This window comes from Rhinichthys klamathensis, unplaced genomic scaffold (genome assembly GCF_029890125.1).
Source record: "Rhinichthys klamathensis goyatoka isolate OS25496 unplaced genomic scaffold, OSU_Roscu_1.1 h1tg000082l_1, whole genome shotgun sequence".
Lineage (NCBI taxonomy): Eukaryota > Metazoa > Chordata > Actinopteri > Cypriniformes > Leuciscidae > Rhinichthys > Rhinichthys klamathensis.
In genome coordinates this window covers 228,240-247,906 of record NW_026606624.1, presented here as the reverse complement: position 1 = coordinate 247,906, position 19,667 = coordinate 228,240, and the positions used below count along the sequence as shown (strand labels likewise).

The 19,667-nt window shown below is 36.5% G+C and overlaps 2 protein-coding genes across 3 annotated transcripts; one reads left to right on the top strand and one right to left on the bottom strand.

Moving 5' to 3' along the window:
- Nucleotides 1–429: 429 nt before the first annotated feature.
- Nucleotides 430–5,847, bottom strand: plekha3 (pleckstrin homology domain containing, family A (phosphoinositide binding specific) member 3). The gene is made up of 8 exons (XM_056251360.1): nucleotides 5,498–5,847; nucleotides 4,982–5,098; nucleotides 4,708–4,863; nucleotides 3,503–3,639; nucleotides 3,186–3,356; nucleotides 1,541–1,584; nucleotides 1,339–1,448; nucleotides 430–1,165 (listed from the first exon to the last, which is right to left on the bottom strand). The coding sequence occupies exons 1-8, from the start codon at nucleotides 5,535–5,537 to the stop codon at nucleotides 1,044–1,046; spliced, it is 897 nt and encodes a 298-aa protein (XP_056107335.1). The 5' UTR covers nucleotides 5,538–5,847; the 3' UTR covers nucleotides 430–1,043.
- Nucleotides 5,848–6,275: 428 nt separating this feature from the next.
- Nucleotides 6,276–19,409, top strand: rpgrb (retinitis pigmentosa GTPase regulator b). 2 transcript variants are annotated; one of them, XM_056251358.1, is made up of 18 exons: nucleotides 6,276–6,390; nucleotides 6,975–7,100; nucleotides 7,197–7,289; nucleotides 7,879–7,941; nucleotides 8,621–8,779; nucleotides 8,913–9,062; nucleotides 9,945–10,103; nucleotides 10,196–10,351; nucleotides 10,459–10,583; nucleotides 11,418–11,594; nucleotides 11,770–11,917; nucleotides 12,638–12,735; nucleotides 12,991–13,050; nucleotides 13,318–15,607; nucleotides 17,152–17,288; nucleotides 17,404–17,452; nucleotides 18,393–18,490; nucleotides 18,646–19,409. In XM_056251358.1, the coding sequence occupies exons 1-18, from the start codon at nucleotides 6,360–6,362 to the stop codon at nucleotides 18,835–18,837; spliced, it is 4,311 nt and encodes a 1,436-aa protein (XP_056107333.1). In that variant the 5' UTR covers nucleotides 6,276–6,359; the 3' UTR covers nucleotides 18,838–19,409. The 2 variants fall into 2 exon arrangements, with proteins under 2 accessions (XP_056107333.1, XP_056107332.1); XM_056251357.1 differs by lacking the exon at nucleotides 13,318–15,607 and having other exon boundaries at nucleotides 17,082–17,288.
- Nucleotides 19,410–19,667: the final 258 nt, after the last annotated feature.

Below are 19,667 nucleotides of genomic sequence, written 5' to 3'. Positions count from 1 at the left end.
TTCTTATGTATTATTAATTCTATTTGCCTCTGTGTTTGAGGAAAACATGATTACAGATAATATTTTAAAAAACAACAATTCATACTTATGAAATCCACTTTACAATTAGGTACCATTTGTTAACATTGATCAACTGCATTAATTAACATGAACAGTGAAAAAAGACACATTAATTATAGTTTGTTAATTTCGACATTTACAATGTTTAAATAAAAAGTGGTATCTGTTAATATTATTTAATGGACCTGAGCTAACATGAACTAACAATGAACAGCTGTATTTTGTATTAACTAACATCAACAAAGAATAATAAATACTGTAACATATGTATTGCTCATTGTTAGTTAATGCTTTAACGTTAACTAATGGGACCTTATTGTAAAGTGTAACCAGACCCATTTATATTTTTGGAGATAAAATAATTAATAATCTTGCTAAATCTTTTTAATAATTTTACCAAACATTACAATAATTAATAGATCAAATTCCTCCATGTGAAGAATTAAGGCCAAAAAATGTTTTTGGGGGGGGGGGGGGGGAGGGGGAGACTCTAGTGACATACAAAAATAAATAAATGTATTCTGCATCATAAACGAATGAACAACACTGCATGCCGAGTGAATAAAAAAAAACAAATCTTTGAAGTTAATGTGAGCACGTACGCACAACCCCTTGGCACAGTAACAAAAACCTTTTCAGCAAGGTTCCCATTTAACAAAGGCAACTGCACAACACGTTAAAAATCCAGTACAAACATCTTCAACTCTTCACTGAAGGGATACAGTAATAATTATGTATCACAAAAAAAGGAAAAACATCTTAGCATCAAGGCAAACGAATTTCTTAAAATACCTGGAAGAGTATAAACATTCAAATCAGACTGTTTTCTTCATCATCTGTTTTTATAAAGTGCCGCCGAATTCTTCATCATCAAGAAATACAACACTAGAAGTAAAATCCCTCTATACAATGCTGCAATCTTTGACTGCATAGCAGTACGTGTTTTCCTTTTATTCCCCATCTCATAATCTGTCTCGCATGGTTCAGAGGGAAAGGTCAGATTCCGGAGTGTCAGTTTCCGACAGGAACTTTGTGCTCGTTCCAACCTCTTCAGGGATACTCGGAGTGGAGTCACCATTGATGTTGGCTCTGTGAAACATCAAGCCTGTGAAAAACACAAGAGGTGAAGTCATCACTTTTGTTTATGTTACTGCAGATTTTTTTTAGGGCCACAACAATAATAATTTATTAAGCAACAAAATTTGGAGCAAGCTAAACATTTAGGTGACTCAGACCTTGAATCTGATCTGTGTGCGTGTGTGTGTGTGTGAGACTCACGCTCCATATCCTCGGCCCCTCTGTCGCTGTGAGCTTCTGTATCGGAGCATGTCCGCGTCCGCCTCTGGGTGGACTTCTGCAATGCCATGCACTCTTTTGGCAAGCTCGACCTTGAAGGAAAACAGCACCTGCATTTATAGCCACTCAGAAAGCTGTCTGGACTGAAAACAAGAAGTCTGTGTGTTTTGTAAACATTGTGTACCTTTCATAATTGTAGGTGCCGGGATGGCTGATCGACCGCTTCATCTACACAATAAGAATAAAAAAAATGTTAGACTTCAAATTTATGAACGATCACATGCCAGACCAGTGGTGTTATGGTTAACTAAAACGGACTAACCAAAACTATTTCATTAACTGAAATAAAATAATATACAAATATTACATGAAAAACGAAAACTAGAAACATTATCGTGCCAACTAGCTGAAATAAAATAAGCTGAAGTACAAAAATTACAAAAAATAAAATAAATTAAAGTTAATAGAATATATATATATATATATATATATAAATAACAATACATGATAAATTCAAATGATTGATAAATGCTATAATATATAAATAATACTAATACTATGGGTGAGAAAAGCATATGCCCAAGTCATATTTCACCCCAAAATTTAAAATTTAGTAATTTATTTTCCATAAATTTTCCATTTAGTTAAGGCATATTTCCTTCCAGTTCTCATTACTGTGATGCAAAACATATTTTCATTACATTAATGTGAAAAAATATCAATTATTAAATAGGCAAAGATTTAATTATATGAGAAAATGTGCTTAATTTAAAGGCACAGTAAGCAATTTCTGAAAATGCTGTGGAAAGTGGATAGGACCGAGCACCACAACAGACTTGTAGCCAATCAGCAGTAGGGGGCGTGTTCACTCATGATGGGGGAGGAGAGAGAGTGAGCGCGAGAGTTTGTCTGCTCTGTGTGAGAGAAATGTTCTTAAGAAGTCTTTGACTATCCTAGAGGATACATCCCACATTTTGTTTTTAGAATTTGAATTGCTTCCCTCAGGAAAGCGATATAGAGTGCCCAAGTGGAGGACCGTTCCATTTTCTAGGTCTTTTGTTTCAAACGCAGTTACTTATTTGAAACAAAGATAAAGGTACCGTGAATTTTAAATAGTAGCTATATGAAGAATTATTATAAATGCCCGGGGTTTGTGATGTTTTTTCGTAAAGGTTTTGTGATGTTTTGCTGTTTTCGGTTTTATAAAAATTTGAATGTTTGTGAGGTTGAAGCTACTTAAATTGCCCTGTAAAGGGACAAATAAAGATTTTACTACTACTACAAGAGGGAGATTTGAAGGGAGACTGTAAAAGGAGAGATGGCTGAGAGACATTACAAAAGAGAAAAGCTCATAAGAATATCACTGGGAAAAGAAGGGTCATGATCAGGCAAGAGCTTTAGGACCTGCGTTAATATTAGAAAAGCTTTCCAGCACTGGAGAGACCTAAGTGGAAAGCGGACACCGAGGTTGTGTTATTTCTGCTCCATACGTGAGTAACATTGGTTTTGAGTTTTGTGTGCTGCTGTCGACTAACAACAAACTATTGCTTGTATATACTCGTGTACTGTATGTTTATTTTTTGTTGGCCATCTTTGCTTTATTTTTCGCAAAGCTTTATTGTACTTCGCTTCAGCTATGATAAAGAGACATCCACTCTTGCATTGCGTGTTTGTGCATTTTGGGGGCAGAGAAATGAAGGGAGGTGTGTGTTTGTTTAGGTTGATTTCAAATATGAACAGTGTTCAACAATGATTCTCAGAAATTGCTTACTGCACTTTAACTGATAAAATGAAGGTAAACTGTATGTGGTTTGTGCTTGTGTCTTTACCCGAGACATCTGGACGGGAGAGGGGGACACAGGGGACATTATGGAATCAGATGGACTGGATTGCAACATGTCAGTCTGGAACTTGGAATTGGCGATTTTCATACATTCTTCCAGTGTTTTGATGAAGGTTTCACAGGTGGCACTCAGTAATGAGGATGCCTCATTCCTTGTCTGGGAAATATAGCAGAAAATACAACCGTTTGGTTTAAAAGACTAGATTTCTATGATAACCTTTTTTTATATCAGATCCCCCTATCTGCAATAATTGCTGTGATTACTGTGGTTCGAATGAAAAAACAGCTGAGTGAGTGTCTAACCTCAGTGCTGGCCACAGTAGATTCTCCTTCCTGTTCCACAGACTCCTGAATAGTGTGCACCTGCTGCATTAGTAAGTCACAGTACAGACGCAGCTCCGACATCTTGGTTTTCAGTGATTCTGTGGTTTCTGTTAAATCTGCAAAAACCCATTAGGAGAGGAAGTGCAACTGTTAATGGCCCTTCTTATTGCTTAGCAGTCGGGATTACTGGTGTTCAACTAGGAAACATTAATTTTGTCTTTTGTCTCTGATCTGAATGTGTGTGTGTATTAAGGCTGATTTATACTTCTGCTTCGGACCTACGCCAGAGCCTCTACGCTATAGACTACGGGTTGGTTTTCATTTATACTTCTGTGTAATCACGCTTTGACGCGTAATTACACATGCAGAGGGAGCATGTGAAACCTGGGAAGCGGCTCTAGCAGACCAATCACAGCGCTTGCAGTACGCGCAGAATTGACGCGTTGTTACATTTTTGGAGAGGTGTACGTCAGGGTACGCGCGCTACACGCAGAAGTATAAATTGGGCTTTAGTACTGCCAAAACAATTAATTGCATCTAAAATAACAGTATATACAGTATAACAGTATACACACACACACACACACACATAGATATATATATATATCTATATCAAGTAAAATGTATTCTAATTATTCAAATCACTATGTCAGAATACCATTATATTAAAAAAATATAATGATGATACAATATTTGTAAGAAATATGAGTGAATTTAACTTATAGTGTATATATTGTATGTATAAATTAGCTAAGATTTATCTAATATTCATTTCATAAATCATAATCATAATAATAATAAAACAATGTTAATTATTATTTTGGGCATTTAATAATTATTTTATATACAATATTTATAAAATTAATAGTAATTATTATCATTGCTGTCATTATTTATTTTAATCATGTTTTATTTATTAGTATGATTAAAGTCTGATAAAATAACTGTTATTATAATTATAGAAGTAAATGACAACATATTCCACATTAAAATGTAATAACGTTTTTTAACCAAATATTTAAAAATATATATTATTCATGAACATGAAAACGTTGGTTTATTTTAATTATTATAAAGTGGTACCAATCATTTATTGTGAGTTGAGTCTTTTGCTATGAGAAGGCATGAGGGAATAATAAAAGATAATGATATAAAAAGATGAGAAAATGTTCAGGGAAGCCTACCCCTTTCTTTTTTGGTTCTAGTGTCAATGAGTCCAGCTTTGGAGCTCCCCAGAGCCACCAGCCACTTCTGCCTCTCCGCTGCATTTACAGCCTTCACGTAAAAATGCTGCTCCCCTGGTATGATCAGCTCCAGACGGGTGTTGTCCGTTGGGTGAACTGGAGCAAACATGAGGAAGTAAAAAAATGTAAAAAGTAAAAACATAAGAATAACCAGTTTATTTTCTCGTAAGGAATAGAAGGAAGATTTTGCTGATAAGATACACAATCATCTCACCTTTAATTTCACATACTGACATCTTAATACTGCCTTTGCTGCCTTTGCACACGTCATCTTCTGAATCATAGTATGAAATAATGCCATTGTCCAGCACAAACCACCTTGGCTGCCATCCTTTCATAAAACATTATTATCAGATTAAAAAAACACATTTAAATCAAACAAAACATGGCATTTCTGAATATTCTAAACTTGAGATTTATGACTAGTCTTGTTACTCCATACAATCAGGTATCATACCATCACATGACAGGAAAAGAAAATTGACAAATGACATATTTGGTATATTAGGCTACTATAACTTAACATGGAGCTTTGACATTCAAAAACACCTTAAAGACACAGCGTATAAGAAAAGAAGCAATTAAAAAAAACGCAATATAACAAAGTTGCATATATTAGCAGCTCTCTATCGTATACAGACATAATCATACACACTGAGTACATCTTGTGCATATTTGCAGTGTCCTGTGTGACTGCAACTCAAGTGTCCACAGTGCCATTCGCTTTTACCTGTCATATAGTTTGTCCATTTGTAAAGCACTCCTTCCATTATTCCCCAAGCAGAAAACCCGGTGAAAAACACTTTAAAGCAGCTTTAACAGAGCTTGCACCAGGCAGCTGCTTGTATGCCCCCTTTACAGGCTAATTAGCATGCTAGCATGCTCCAGGCTAACTCAGTGACCCCCATCTACTCGTCATTATGTCAAAAGAGCGGGCGGATGGTAAGGTAACGAGAAAAATACATTTGTTTTCACGGTCATTTCTCTGAAGACAGCGCGCCGCACATGCTGTGAGATTCTACTAAAGACAGACGGAGCAAGATTAGGGATGAGATCACTGTTTACAGACTGAACCGGAAGAGGCGTGCCGTGTAGCCGTGTTCTTCGCCGTGTAGCCACTCCACTGTAAAATGGAAAAGACTGTGAAAGCCACTCGAAAGCATAACAAAGTACATTCTATTTTCACTACAGACAGTGAAATTTCCTGCGAATTATTATTATTGAATATTTGTGACTTTATTAGACAAGATATACAGATAAAGATAAACATAGTTGTGCAGATATGTTCTCATTACCTTTTCCTCACGATTGTTTAATATAACGTTTATGTGTGTTTATCTTATGTATACAGTAATAATTTATTATTTGCAATTATTTAAGTTACTATAAAAGTATATAAAATAATGTACCTATAAATATACATAATCTAAATGTCGCATCAAGTTACTGTAGTTGGCAGTGGCACAGCTAATGAGTAACACGTGACACCTCAACGCGGAAGCAAATCTAGAGCGGAAAGTTTCTGTCGTTTTAGAAACTTCTTGGTCACACTACCAAGAGCCCAGCGTAAATAAGCTGATTAGTTGGGGGAGATGGCCGGAGAGACAGAAGATGAGATCCCTGGTAAAATATTATGTAGTACATTAGTGGTCGATGTAAACAGTTTTGTTATTTGCAGTTGCTACAAGTGTGTCTCTTTAGGCTTATTGTCTGTTTATGATTAGCCTATAGGCTATAATAAAACGGTGCTACATAGTGGAAGCGAATCATATGTTATACTGGTTTAAATATGCCTTTCCTGCTTTAATGCCCTGCAAATATTATATTTCTCTGTGTTTATACATATAATTGTTCGTTGTGTTTTTTTTATTTCATTGAACACTCTGTCCCGCTCTTTCATTGACTCCTGTGGCTTCCTGTAGCCAAGGCAACCACGCCATGTGGTCACGCCTCTCGCTCTCAATTCTGTAATATTTTTCTATAAAGTAAACAACTAATTTTAACCATCTGATTGTGTGTATATATATATATATATATACAGAGAAACAGAAACTGCGAATTAAAATCATACAAACTATTATTTGTTTACAACATAATATAGTCTAATTCAGCTTGTTTTTCATAACAGCAGTCATTTGAATAATTTAAGGCATAACATGAAAATTGTCTGCATTTGCTATTGTTCTATTTTTCAATTTTTGTTTTAGAATCCGGAGCTGTCTTCACTTTTGGAAAGAGTAAATTTGCAGATAATGCCCCCAGTAAATTCTGGTTAAAAAATGATGTACCTTTGAGAATTTCCTGTGGAGATGAGCACACTGCACTAGTAACAGGTATGATTTATGATTTTATTAGTGGATATATTGGTAAATAAAGTCTTGTTCCGTAATTTTTTGCATTCATCCTGTCACTATTCCTATTGTGTTTAGAAAATGGTAAGCTGTTTATGTTTGGCAGCAATAACTGGGGACAGCTGGGCCTCGGAACAAAGACCACTGTGAATAAACCCACTTGTGTAAAAGGTACGACTTTCAGTGTCAGTGTTTTCCCGTGGAATTGGGCTACTTTTACACTGTTGCCCCGGGTTGAATCGATTTTATACCGCCCGGAACGTGATTGGGCTAGTTTGTTACGCAAACCACCTGTCATAGTCAAAGAGAGAGCAGTGCTGAGTGTTTTCAGCCATCCACAGCTGATACATCACTTCAACACATTCTCCAATGCTGTCAGTCACATTTAGCTGTTTGGAAAATATATCATTAGTTTATCAATATAGTTTATCAGTAGAGTGACTTTGAAATATTCAGCAGTAATAGTCTGACACACACAATTACATGTTTGTAAGTAGCTGTAAGAAAAAGGAGATATTTTCTGGACAAAGCCAAAGATTGTCTTAATCCCAATCTGGAGTGGTCCGTAATCTGCATTAATCTGGAAAGCAGAGGGGAAGTGTGTTCAGGAGTACAACATTTTAACAAATTAGCTTGATATATTAATATATATATATGTATATCTATATATATATTCAGGTTGTATAATTGTGTTTAGTAAGAATAAATCGTATAGTCAACATGTTTCTGACATGCAATGACCGTATTTGTTTTCTTAAAGCCCTAAAATCTGAAAGTGTGAAGCTCGCAGCCTGTGGAAGAACTCACTCACTTGTTTATACATGTAAGTTTATTCATCATATTTGCTTTATGTTTTTTGAGTCTAGTAAATCAATCACATGACATTTGTTTTCCTTAATTTTCTGTTACCTTAATTATTCACATATTCTTATTTATTTACTTATTCCATTAGTCAAGCCAGAAATTGCCATGCAAAACCACTGAAACAACCAGCAATGTTTTGAAAGGGCTACAGGGAAACACAGTGGGAACTCTTTGGGAATTTATACTTGTCTCTGCGAATTAAACGGGGATAAGAAAATGTTTAACATTGAAAAAATTACACACATAACCTTAAAGACAAACGATCAGAACATGTAAGGCTATTACGTGTAAGGCTAGCATTCTGATGATATCTCAATATTTGCAAAGGCCAAAACATGAAGAAAAAAAAATTTAATGTACACTACCATTCAAAATTTGGGGGACAATAAGACATTTTTTAAATGTTTTTGAACATTAATATTGTGATATATTATTTTAGTTCAAAATATTTTTTTTTCTATTGTAATATATTTGAAATGTATATTTGTTCCTGACCTGTGGTCACAAAAGCTATATTTTTAGCATCATTACAGTCTTCAGTGTCACTGACCCCAAATGTCTTTATAGCACTATAGATAACTATTTGCAACATTATAGATTTATCCTCAACTAAAAAACTTGTTTTCTTTGCTGAGCAGCCCGTGGTAACCTGTATGCCTCTGGAGGGAATAATGAAGGACAGCTTGGTCTTGGTGACTGCGATGACAGAACCTCCTTCCACCTGGTGGACTTCTTCAGCAAACATGGGCCAATCAAAATGCTCGCTGCTGGTTCCAATACATCTGCTGTCCTGACGCGTAAGAGTTCTGTTCCATCTGCCTTACAGTGCAGCAGTGTCTGTTGACAAAACATGTAACGGCAAATATGACATACATAACATCTAACGGCAAATATTACCAGTAAAGTAACAAAATCTCTGTGTCATCTCAGAGGATGGCAGGCTCTATATGTGGGGCGATAACTCCGAGGGTCAGATTGGGTTAGGAAAGGAGAGTAACGCACTCACTCCTCATGAGGTTTCTGTGGGGAAACGAGTGTCATGGGTCTCCTGTGGATATTATCATTCTGCCTTTGTTACCGGTATGTATGCCACTGTAGACAGTATTACTTCATGTCACTACGGCCAATTATACCAAAATATTCAGGGTTAAATACATGTTTAACTCTATGCTCAACATTCACATGTTTTAGTTAATCATGTATATATATCTTTTTTAATATATATTTATAATATTATACTATTTTACTCATAAATAGTAAAAAGTTTGCTTTTTAAGTTTGCACTCAAAAGTTTAAGGTCAGTACAAATATTTTAAGGAAAAATAAAAATACTTTTATTCAGCAAGGATGCATTAAACTGCTGTTCTATTAATCAAAAAATCCTGGAAAAAAATGCACAACATATCAGCATATTAGAATGATTTCTGAAGGATCATGTGACACTGAAGACTGGAGTAATTATGCTGAAAATTCAGCTTTTACCATCACAGGAATAAATTATATTTGAAAATATATTAAAAAAGAAAACTCATCAAGTAAGTGATTATGAAATATTTTTAAATTAAAAAAAAGAAATCTTACCCATTTTTTATTATAGTGAATTATGCTAGTTAGTTACATATAATAATGCTATTTCAATACATACATTTACAATAAGTTACATTAAATTAATAATTTCAAAACAATTTAAAATAATGGCATAATATTACTATTATTTTATAAATAATACTTGATATATTTAATCAATGAATCAAAATGATTTAAGAATTGTGTTCAACTGTGTTACATTGGAATATCCTCATTTTAAATCCCCACTTTTTGACAATTCATGATGACTTTCCTACTTCCTCTCCATGATCTATAGAGCATAGTGTGGTGGCATTGAATTCATAAAATGTTCATTATTTGACCTTCTATGAAGGCTGGATTGTTGCTAGGTGATGCTTGTTTCATTTGTTGCAGTGGATGGGGCCTTGTTCACATTCGGAGAAAAAGACAGTGGAAAGCTGGGCTTGTCCACAGAGAAGCTGGCCAATCATAAAGTGCCTCAACAGGTGACCGGCATCTCTGATAAGGTGGTAAAGGTGTCCTGTGGAGGAGGGCACACGGTGGCGCTTACTGGTAGGAGAACATCTTTTTCTTTGTGGTTGTTGTTTGTTTGTCTGTGTTTCTTCTTTGTGAAGACTAAATGTCACACATGTCTGGTAATGCAGAGCACAAGGTGTATTCGTTTGGCCTGGGTCAGTTTGGACAGCTTGGCCATGGCACATTCATATTTGAGTCTCGTTTACCCAGAGTGGTTGAGCATTTCAGGAGGGGCAGAGTTAAACATGTGGACTGTGGAGAGAACCATACAGCGTTGATTACTGGTAAAACACACATCCACATGACAACATCCTTTTATGTGTTGTGATTTAATTTCCTCTTTGTGTCTTTCCTCTAAATATATACGATTCTGTTTGTATATGTGTTTCAGACAGCGGCCTTTTGTACACCTTTGGTGATGGTCGGCATGGAAAACTGGGACTTGGAGAAGAAAATTTCACCAACCAGTTCAGACCGACCCTGTGTACGAGATTCCTCAACTGCCATGTACATTCTGTACGTATTACTGCCCATCTACTGTTTATGACACAATATATAATACATTTTATTTCTATCAGGTATATACTGTTCAATTTCTGCTTTGAAATTGTTTGACCAATATAATTTTCATTACCCTGTTGACCCCATTTTCTTTTGAAACAGGAAGGTCTGGACATATCAAAGTACTTGCCCTGTTTTATTGCTTTCATTCTCTAATTTTATTTCTAATAATAGAGAGAACATTTTATTTATTTGTTTTATTTTTATTGCAAAACAACATTTGTTTTTCCTCCTGAGCATACATATTTTTGGTCCATTTTTTACAGCAGAGAAAAACTTTTGGGTCAGTAATATATATATATATATATATATATCAGCAAGAATACATTCACTTGATCAAAAGTGTCAGTAAAGACTTACAAAAAATAGTTCAAATAATGCAGATAATAATAAGAAATATCTACTGAGCTCTAAATCAGCATATTATAATGATTTCTGAAGGATCATGTGACACTGAAGACTAGAGCTGCTGAAAATTAAGCTTTGCCATTACAAGAATAAATTCGATTTTGGAATATATTATAATAGAAAACAGTTATTTTAAATTGTAAAAATATTTCACAATATTTGTAATGTATTTTTTTTTATAAAATAAATATAGCCTTGGTGAGCATAATACATTTAAAAAACGTTAAAAAATCTTACCGGCTGCAATTTTTTTAATGGTAGTCTAAATGTATTAATCTGCTAAAAGTGTGTATTGTCATTTCATATTGAACAATATTGACTAAAAGCCACAAAATTCTATTTTGATTTCATGGCATCTGTAAACAGTGTGTGTGCTTTCAGGTTACTTGTGGTGGGTGTCACATGCTTGTGTTGGCAAAGCCCAGGGCTGAAAGGTCGGAGGATTTGATCCTGGAGGAGGATGACATCACAGAAGACTACTTTGACAAGTCCTGTACTGAACTACTGGGGGACACCCTAAACAGGAGTCTCTCGGCTCGGGTCAGACGCAGAGAACGGGTAGGTCAATCCCAATGGATCCAAATTAGTGCAACTGATTATCAATTTGACTAGTGGAAGTGTAATTCAAGATGAATAATACAATTTTATGGTAAGGTTTAGTATAATATATTACCTAAACAATTATATAAACTAATTAAATATGGATGCAATGTGTGTTGCTTTTCTTCTGCAGGAGCGTTCACCAGATCAGTTTGGACAAATGTTTCGAACACTCCCAGCTCTGGGTGGACATCATCTGAGTGCATCTCTATCTGTTCCCAGCCAGATCCGTCACTCCCAAAGTAACCAACCTGGAAAGATCCCTCACAACAGCCTCAAAAGTAACTGCCTCGTCAAAAAACTGAAGTATTAAAAATCAATATCTGTTATTTCAAATCACAGGAAAACAAGTTCCTCATTCACAAATGCTATTGCCACTTATAAAAAGACATCATTCAATCAAAAAGCACACATTTATTTTCATTTACACTACTGTTAAAAAGTTTAGAATCAGTATGATTAAATAAATTAATACTTTATTTCAATTTATTTCAAATACATTCAATTGATCAAAAATGTCAGTAAAGACATTTGCATTATTACAAAAGATTTCTATTTTAAAAAATGCGGCTCTTTTGAACTTTCTATTCAGAATCCTTAAGCAGTACAACTGATTTCAACATTGATAATAATAATAAATGTTTCTTAAGCAGCAAATTAGCTTATTAGAATGTTTTCTGAATGATCATGTGACACTGAAGACTGGAGTAATGATGCTGAAAATTCAGCTTTGCCATAACACGAATGAATGACATTTTAAAAGAAATTCACTTCTTTTAAATTGTAATAATATTTCACAATTTGACTGTTTTACTGTATCTTTTATCAAATAAATGCAGCCTTGGTGAGGCATCTTTCGAAAGCATTTTTTAAAATCTAACCAATACCAAACTTTTGAACTGTAGTGTATATTATGCTCAGGTTTTTATGGATTATCTCTCTCTCTCTCTCTCTCTCTCTCTCTCTCTCTCTCTCTCTCTCTCTCTCTCTCTCTCAATAAGTTCCTGGAAAGAGAGAGAAATCTCTCGATGACAGAAGCAGTGTGGAGGATAGTGAGAGCGTAAAAGACCTTGGAGAAACCACTGACTTATTAAACCTGGTAGGAGAAGCATACCATCACTTATGAAAGAGGCATGCATGCTTTTATAATATCTATAGAAAATACGTAGAAGTAGACATTTAATGATTTGGTTGAAATCCACTTTTAAAAGCAAAAATGACACAGACTACAGGTTACATTTGGTACTGTCTTGGTTTGCCATTTGATGTAAAATCTGGGTCATGTAGAAAAACCAGTTGAGAACCGCTGGTATAAAATCTTCTAAGACTAATGCAAAAGTTTCTTTGTTTTCAGACTCACATAATTAAGTTGGACCCTAGCGATAAGACCCTCACATTGTCTCCTATGGAGAAGGTAAGAGCTCATCTAGGTTGTTGTCCAAGAAATTAGCTATTTCTATGGCCAAACAAAGGTTGTGGAGAAACAAATTGTACATTTTTTCAAAGTGCTGCACTCATTTAGACCTCCCCCTTATGCTTGTGTTCTCTGTCTTCTCTTCATTGACTCATTCTCATTTGCTTTGCAGCCTTAAAGCTCATTCTGCTCTCGTTCAGCCTGCTCTGCATGTTCATTCATTTCTCTAACACTTTCCTTCTTTTTATCCTCTGCTTCCTGGAATAGAAGAAGGTTAAGGTTGTGCACGGTAAGGAGAAGGGAAAGCATAGTGATGGCCACGCCCCTTATAGTAAGAGGGTGGAGCTTTCAGCTCGCAAAGCTCTTCCCACTGAGTTACTTAGAAGCTCAAGTGGTAGCTCAGTAGTCGAGGACAGTCTTGGGTCAGGGACACCCCAGAAGTGCCCTAAGAGACATGGTCATGATAAGGAAAATGTACTTATCGCTTTGGAGAACAGAAAGCCTGCATATCACCAAGCTGGTGGAAGTAAAACCAGATTGGGGTCAGACATAAGCAGAACTGGATCCAAATCCTACCTGCCCAAGCACACAGAATTGATGAAGTCAATGGAAAAAGTTACAAAAGATTCAACTGGAAAAGCCAAACCAAATCAAGAGGCTGAAAGCGAGAAGGTTGCTCAAAAATCAAAAGGAAGTACAAAACCAAACCAAGAGGGAATAGGTAAAGCAAAACCCAAAGATCGTCCATTGGAAGTCAGAAGCCAGCCTCAAACATTTGTGGGGAAAGAAAAGGAAGTAAAAATGAAACCCATAATTGTTGTTGAACATCATCTTGAACAGACCACACATAAGGACCAAGACCCAACAGGTAAGAAGATCTCAAAAGATGATTTACCAAAAGCTCAGAGGGTGAAAGGTGAAACGAATGCTGCTAAGACAGAAAACAAAACTTTTGTCCCACAGAGTAAAAAGTCAGATTCAAAAAAAGACTCAAAAAGTAACAAGACAATACAAGAGATCTCCACAACTTCACAACAATCCTCATGCCAAGAAGATGTTTCTACAAAGAAGACAAAGAAATCAAGAGCAGAACAAAGCCAATTGCTAGTAGAAGACAAGTTGAAAAACACAAAAAAGGGGCCTACCATTGTGTCCGAAGCTGCCTCCAAATCTGAATCGGCGTCAGAAGCTGAGCAAATTAAGGAAAATCCTCTCATCAAGGTGACATCTTTTCTCCAAGATGTGGGAATGGGAAGTCCTGCTTGTTTACTTGGAGCATCAGCAGTCAGTCAGTTCCTTTCCCAGTCCACACCCCAAAATATGCCAAAACCTCCTTCAAAACAAAGAACTCTATCTGATGTTTCGTCCCTGAGTGAGTCCGAAGAGGTTTCGAGACAGGAGGAGACTAGAGAAGCCAAGAGGACGGCTGTCACCATCAACATGAGGACAGAATCAGGAACTTCAGACGGGGACTTGGAAAGAAGCAGCATTGAGTCCAAAACCGAGGCTCATTCTGAGGTGGGAACATATAAAAGAAGCGAGGAGGAATCAGATGAGGAGGAAGAGGAGGAAAGCAAGGCGTTGGTGAACAGAAGGGATGAGAGTGAGGAAGTGGATGACAGTGAGGAGGAAAGTGAGGGCAAGACCCTTGACAAGGTAGCAGACGATGATGATTTTGAGGTTGACGGTGATACAACGACCAAAGGTTCTAGTGAGGATGAGGAAAGCGAGGAAGAGGAGGATAAAAGTAAAAGCGAGGCAACTGAGGATGTAGAGAGTGAGGCTGAGGAAGGGGAGAGTGATAGAATAGAAGACAAGGAAGAAGAAACAAGTGAGATAAGTAAAAAAAGCGAAGAGGAGAGTAGAGATGAACAGGACGAAAGCAAAACAAGCAAAGAGGAAGAGACAGAGAGCAAAAATGAGAGCTCAAAGGAAGAATCAGATGAAGAGAATGAGGAGTCAGAGGTGAAAGATAGTGAGGATGAGGAAGAAAATGATGTGGAAAGTGACAGTGCAGAGGAGGATAGTGCAGAGGAAGATGAAGATAGTGAAAAGACTAGTGAAGAAAAGGAAGATTCTGAAAAGCTGGAGAGCGAGTCTGAAGATGAAGGGGATGACGATGGTGAAAAGACAAGTGAAGAAGAGGAGGACGATTCAGAAAAGCAGGAAAGTGAGACTGAAGGGGAGAGTGAGAGTGAAGCAGAGGAGGAGAGTGAGAAAGTTAAAGTTGATGAAGAAGAGGGTGAAAGCAATGAAGAGGAAGCAATGAGTCAGAATGATGAGGAAGAGGAAGAAGAAGAGAGTGAAAATGAAGAGGAAGAAGAGCAGGAGAGCAATGACGAAGGTGAAGAAGAGCAGGAGAGCGAAGAGGAAGAAGAGCAGGAGAGCAAAGATGAAGAGGAAGAAGAGCAGGAGAGCGAAGAGGAAGAAGAGCAGGAGAGCACAGATGAAGAGGAAGAAGAGCAGGAGAGCAAAGAGGAAGAAGAGCAGGAGAGCAAAGATGAAGAGGAAGAAGAGCAGGAGAGCAAAGACGAAGAGGAGGAAGAAGAAAGTAATGGTGAGGAGGAAGGCAATGAAGAAGCGGAAGAGGAAGCAGAGGAGGAAGAGTCTGAAGAAAAAGAGGAGGCAGAAGAAGCAGAGGATGAGGAGGGAGAAGAGGAGGACAAACAAGAAGAGCAAGAGGAGGAAGAGGAACAAGAGGAGGAGGAGGAAGAAGAAAAAGCCAAAGCCAAAAGAAAACGTGAAAAAGCCTCTGAATCCACCAAACAAAAGTCAAGTGTGAAAACAACAAAACAGCCGACAAAAGCCAAACGCCAGCAGTCAGACGACGAGTCCCAGGAGTCTCAGCAGTTCTGGGAGGATGTTCTTCCTCAATACCTCAATTTAAAATAATTCAACAACCTCTATCTGCTTTTACTGAGTATTATGTACATGCCTTTTATGTTTTTTCTTCCTTCTTGCTTTTGTGATATATATTTTCAATATTTTTATTTCGCCATTATTATTCTTGCAATTTCGCCCATGACATTTTTATTAAATGTATTGCTTTCCATTTATTTTTTATTTATTTATTTATTTATGTTTTCATAAGTAATGATATGCTCATGCAGTAATGAAGACCTCATGATGTGCCTTAGGACATATGTATCTGGTGGACAGCCATGTTCGTTTACTAACAAGTGTGCTTGATTTGCCAATGACCTTGAATCAGCACTATCAATGACTTCAAATTCTTACAAATACAAACAGGGCACATTTAAAGATGCCTTTAAGTCAGAACTCTTACAAAAAATGTAAAGTAAAATGGCAGCTCATGATCTTAAGAAAATATTTGTATATTTAATATCATTAAGTAGCATTTAGTTCAAATTTTGCACTTGTGCTTGTTCTGTGAGTTTTCTGTTACATTTAATAGCCAATAAACTTTTCATTTATTTAGAACTATTTGCATGTGTTTTAAAATTAACCCCTCTGTTGTTTTATACTTGTTTTCCAATTTAGTAACATTGCATTGCATTTTATGTATATATAAAAAGCACAGATTTACCAAACTGTGACTTTTAAAGCTAACATTTTGTATGCTTTACATAAAGAAAACGACATGATATAAATCTATCATGCTGTACTAGAGAGTTTCAGCACCATAATAAGCCAATTTTCATTTGAATTGTAAGCAAATAAAGAAAGCCATATAAGATATCTCCAAATTCAAAGCAGTTTTGCAATCAGGCAGAAAACAGAAAATCCTTCACTGGACAGGTGAGGCTGGCCTTATATTGCACTCTCTCTGTAGAGCTGGTACTTTTCTAGTCCTCCTAAATAGATCCCTAGTCATGTACCCACCTACTTGTGTTTCTTTATACATGTAGTTTGTTAGTTAATTTTAAAATTGAAAAAGACTACCTGACTCACATTGAACCCTCTCCTGCCATTCTAGTTTCTTCAACCCTCTTTTTGTGTTTCACAGTCACTCATTCCAGTCACTGATTGTCTTTTCTCACTTTTTGCACAACCACCACCGATCTCTCCAGCTCCGGGCAGATGAGATCAATGGAAAGATGGAGGGAGAAGATGAGGAGGAAGAATATTTAGATGATGAAGAAGAAGATGATGATGATGAGGAAGACCATCCAGAGGAAAAAGAAGGGGAAAAGTGTGAGGAGAAGGAAGATGTTCTAGACGAGAAGAGAAAAGAGACAGAGGAGCAGGAGCAAAGCACTCCAGAGCCAGACATACAGGTGCCCTGAAAGCTTTCATTCATATCATTCAGACTAATTTAGTACGAACACACTGCTTTAGTGCGGCTCTATTGCTTTGATTTGTTTGTGTGATGTCATTTTCTTACTCCTACAGAAAAAGCAGATTATAAAAGAGGCATCCGTCCCTGATGGACTGATAAAAGGTGAGTTTTTTTCTTTTCAGCACCCTTTCATATTCCCATACAGACCCCAAGAACCCCCCCAACCAAAAAAAAACCTCAGAATAAAAATATATAAAAAAAAGTTGCTACTGTTTTTCACAATTGCAAGTTTATATCTCACAATTCTGACCTTTTTCTCAAATTATAAGTTTACATCTTGACGCTCAGAGGTTTTTTTTTTCTCTGAATTCTGTTATTTTTTTTACTTTAGAATTTTGGACACCTATCCTGACCGCATGCACCTGCAGAATTCTGCGAAAAATGGAATTGATAGAATCTGGAATCGGAGAAATAAAAGTCCGAATTGTGAGATGTAAACTCACTATTCTGAGAAAAACACCATAAAAGATATAAACTCGCAATTCTGAGGGGGAAAAAATCCCAATGTACAATTGCAAGGACAAATGTCCGAATTGTGAGATAAAAAATTCACAATTACCTTTTTTTATATTATTATTTATATTATTACTCCTTTCCTCGCTTCTTTTCCTCGTGTCTTAGCTCCACCCCCTCAGGATGCGAGGGAAGGATACACCTGTGTATCCTCGCTCATGACTCCTCAGGAAGCTTCCTCGCTCCTCTTCCTCGCCTTCTCACAGTGCAACAAGAGATTTGAGAAGCCCGTCAAGATGGCCGAGTTCGGTCAGTTTCCAGGTCACGGGCTGGAGGACGGAGGAGCGAGGAAAAGAGGAAGCATCAATTCGAGTATTGAGAAGCACCTATAAACTATTTAAATGAAAGGGATGAGCCCTTTGATATCCCGGTCATCTTTAATTTTTATGGTGCAGTATGTCTATGGTTAAGTAGAAAGTGATTGCCCTGTAATATAATATAACTTGGTGAACATAAATGAAATGTATTGATTTTAAGCAGCTTTTTCTGTCTTTCTCTTTTGTTGTTGTTGTTTTTGTGAATTCTGAAGATTCTGATCCTGCTACCCTTATAAAGGAGGAGACACAGTCAGAGAGAAATGGAGTTTCAGAAGACAAACCTAAAACTCGTTTCGGCTCTAGAAACAGGGTATTTAACCACTCGAAACTTTTAATCTTTATAATAAACACTAGTAAGCAACCACCTCACAATCATGCATAACACTCGAACAACAGCATAGCATAACATATTTGCACATCAGAGTTTAACCTTTGTTTGATCAGTTTCTTCTTTCCTATCTTCAGCTTTCTCTTTTCAAGAGATCTCCCACCAAAGGGAATCGAGCAGAGAGCAGCGCTTCAGGCAAACCAGCAGCTGATGGTCCACCTCAGATCTCAGAGACTCGAGGACCGGAGAGTTCTAGCAGTCAAACACAGATCGGAGGCACAACCACTGCATCCAGTCGATCACGTTCAGCCACTTGCAATCTGCTTTGACACCTTTCAGCTGGGTTTGACATGCTGTTTATGCTGAACCATCTTCTGAATTGAAAAAAGAGACTGGAACAAAAACCGGAAGTAGAAGCGAAATTTAACAACGCAACATCCTGTTGGTGTTGGTGGTGTTCATGTTACTGTGCCTTGTGCTGCAAAGCAGACCACAGAAAATGACTACCTTTAACTGAAAACTGAGTTAGGGAGTCCAATTTTAATTTAAGTATAGTTGTGAGCTATAATGGTTTTGTTTTGGTACTACATTGTATAGTATTTTTCCTTTATATGTTTGCAGTGTCTGATTTATACAACTTTTTTATCAAAGGCATTCTTAAAGTCATTACTGGGGAGTAAATTTACCAATATGTGCCGTATATCTAGAAATATAATTATATATGTATGTGCATTTTTATACCTATTTATTTACATTTGATGAAAGACTTTCAAAGCACCTGTGCACTTTATATATTTAAAATTTCAGGGTAATGTGACAATTTTTTTGTCCATTTTTGTGAGAATCATCTAACAACCTTTGTATTTGATGTGATACAAGTAAACATCAACTTAAAACTGTCTCCCTTCCTTTTTTATATATACAGTACCGGTCAAATGTTTTCGAAAGTAGTCTCAATCTCACCATGGCTGCATTTATCAAAAAGACAGTAAAAACACATGATCTTTCAGACATCTTTCTAATATGCTGAATACACATAACTTTTGAATGGCAGTGCATCATGATTAAAGAATTTTTATTAAAACTGTTTTCAACATTGATAATAAGAAGAAATGACCTTAGAATTTCTGAAGGATCATGTGGCACTGAAAATTCAGCT

Bases quoted from the DNA above. Each gene is read 5' to 3' on its own strand.
- plekha3 (XM_056251360.1), bottom strand. From the start codon at position 5,537: ATGGAAGGAGTGCTTTACAAATGGACAAACTATATGACAG. The intron at 3,640-4,707 runs GTAGGCTTCCCT...GGGTTTTTGCAG, and splicing joins TAGAACCAAAAAAGAAAGGG to ATTTAACAGAAACCACAGAA. The intron at 1,166-1,338 runs GTGAGTCTCACA...TGTTTTTCACAG, and splicing joins AGGGGCCGAGGATATGGAGC to GCTTGATGTTTCACAGAGCC.
- rpgrb (XM_056251358.1), top strand. From the start codon at position 6,360: ATGGCCGGAGAGACAGAAGATGAGATCCCTG. The intron at 6,391-6,974 runs GTAAAATATTAT...TTTTTGTTTTAG, and splicing joins GACAGAAGATGAGATCCCTG to AATCCGGAGCTGTCTTCACT. The intron at 15,608-17,151 runs GTGAGGAGGAAG...TAGATGATGAAG, and splicing joins GGAGGAAGAAGAAAGTAATG to AAGAAGATGATGATGATGAG.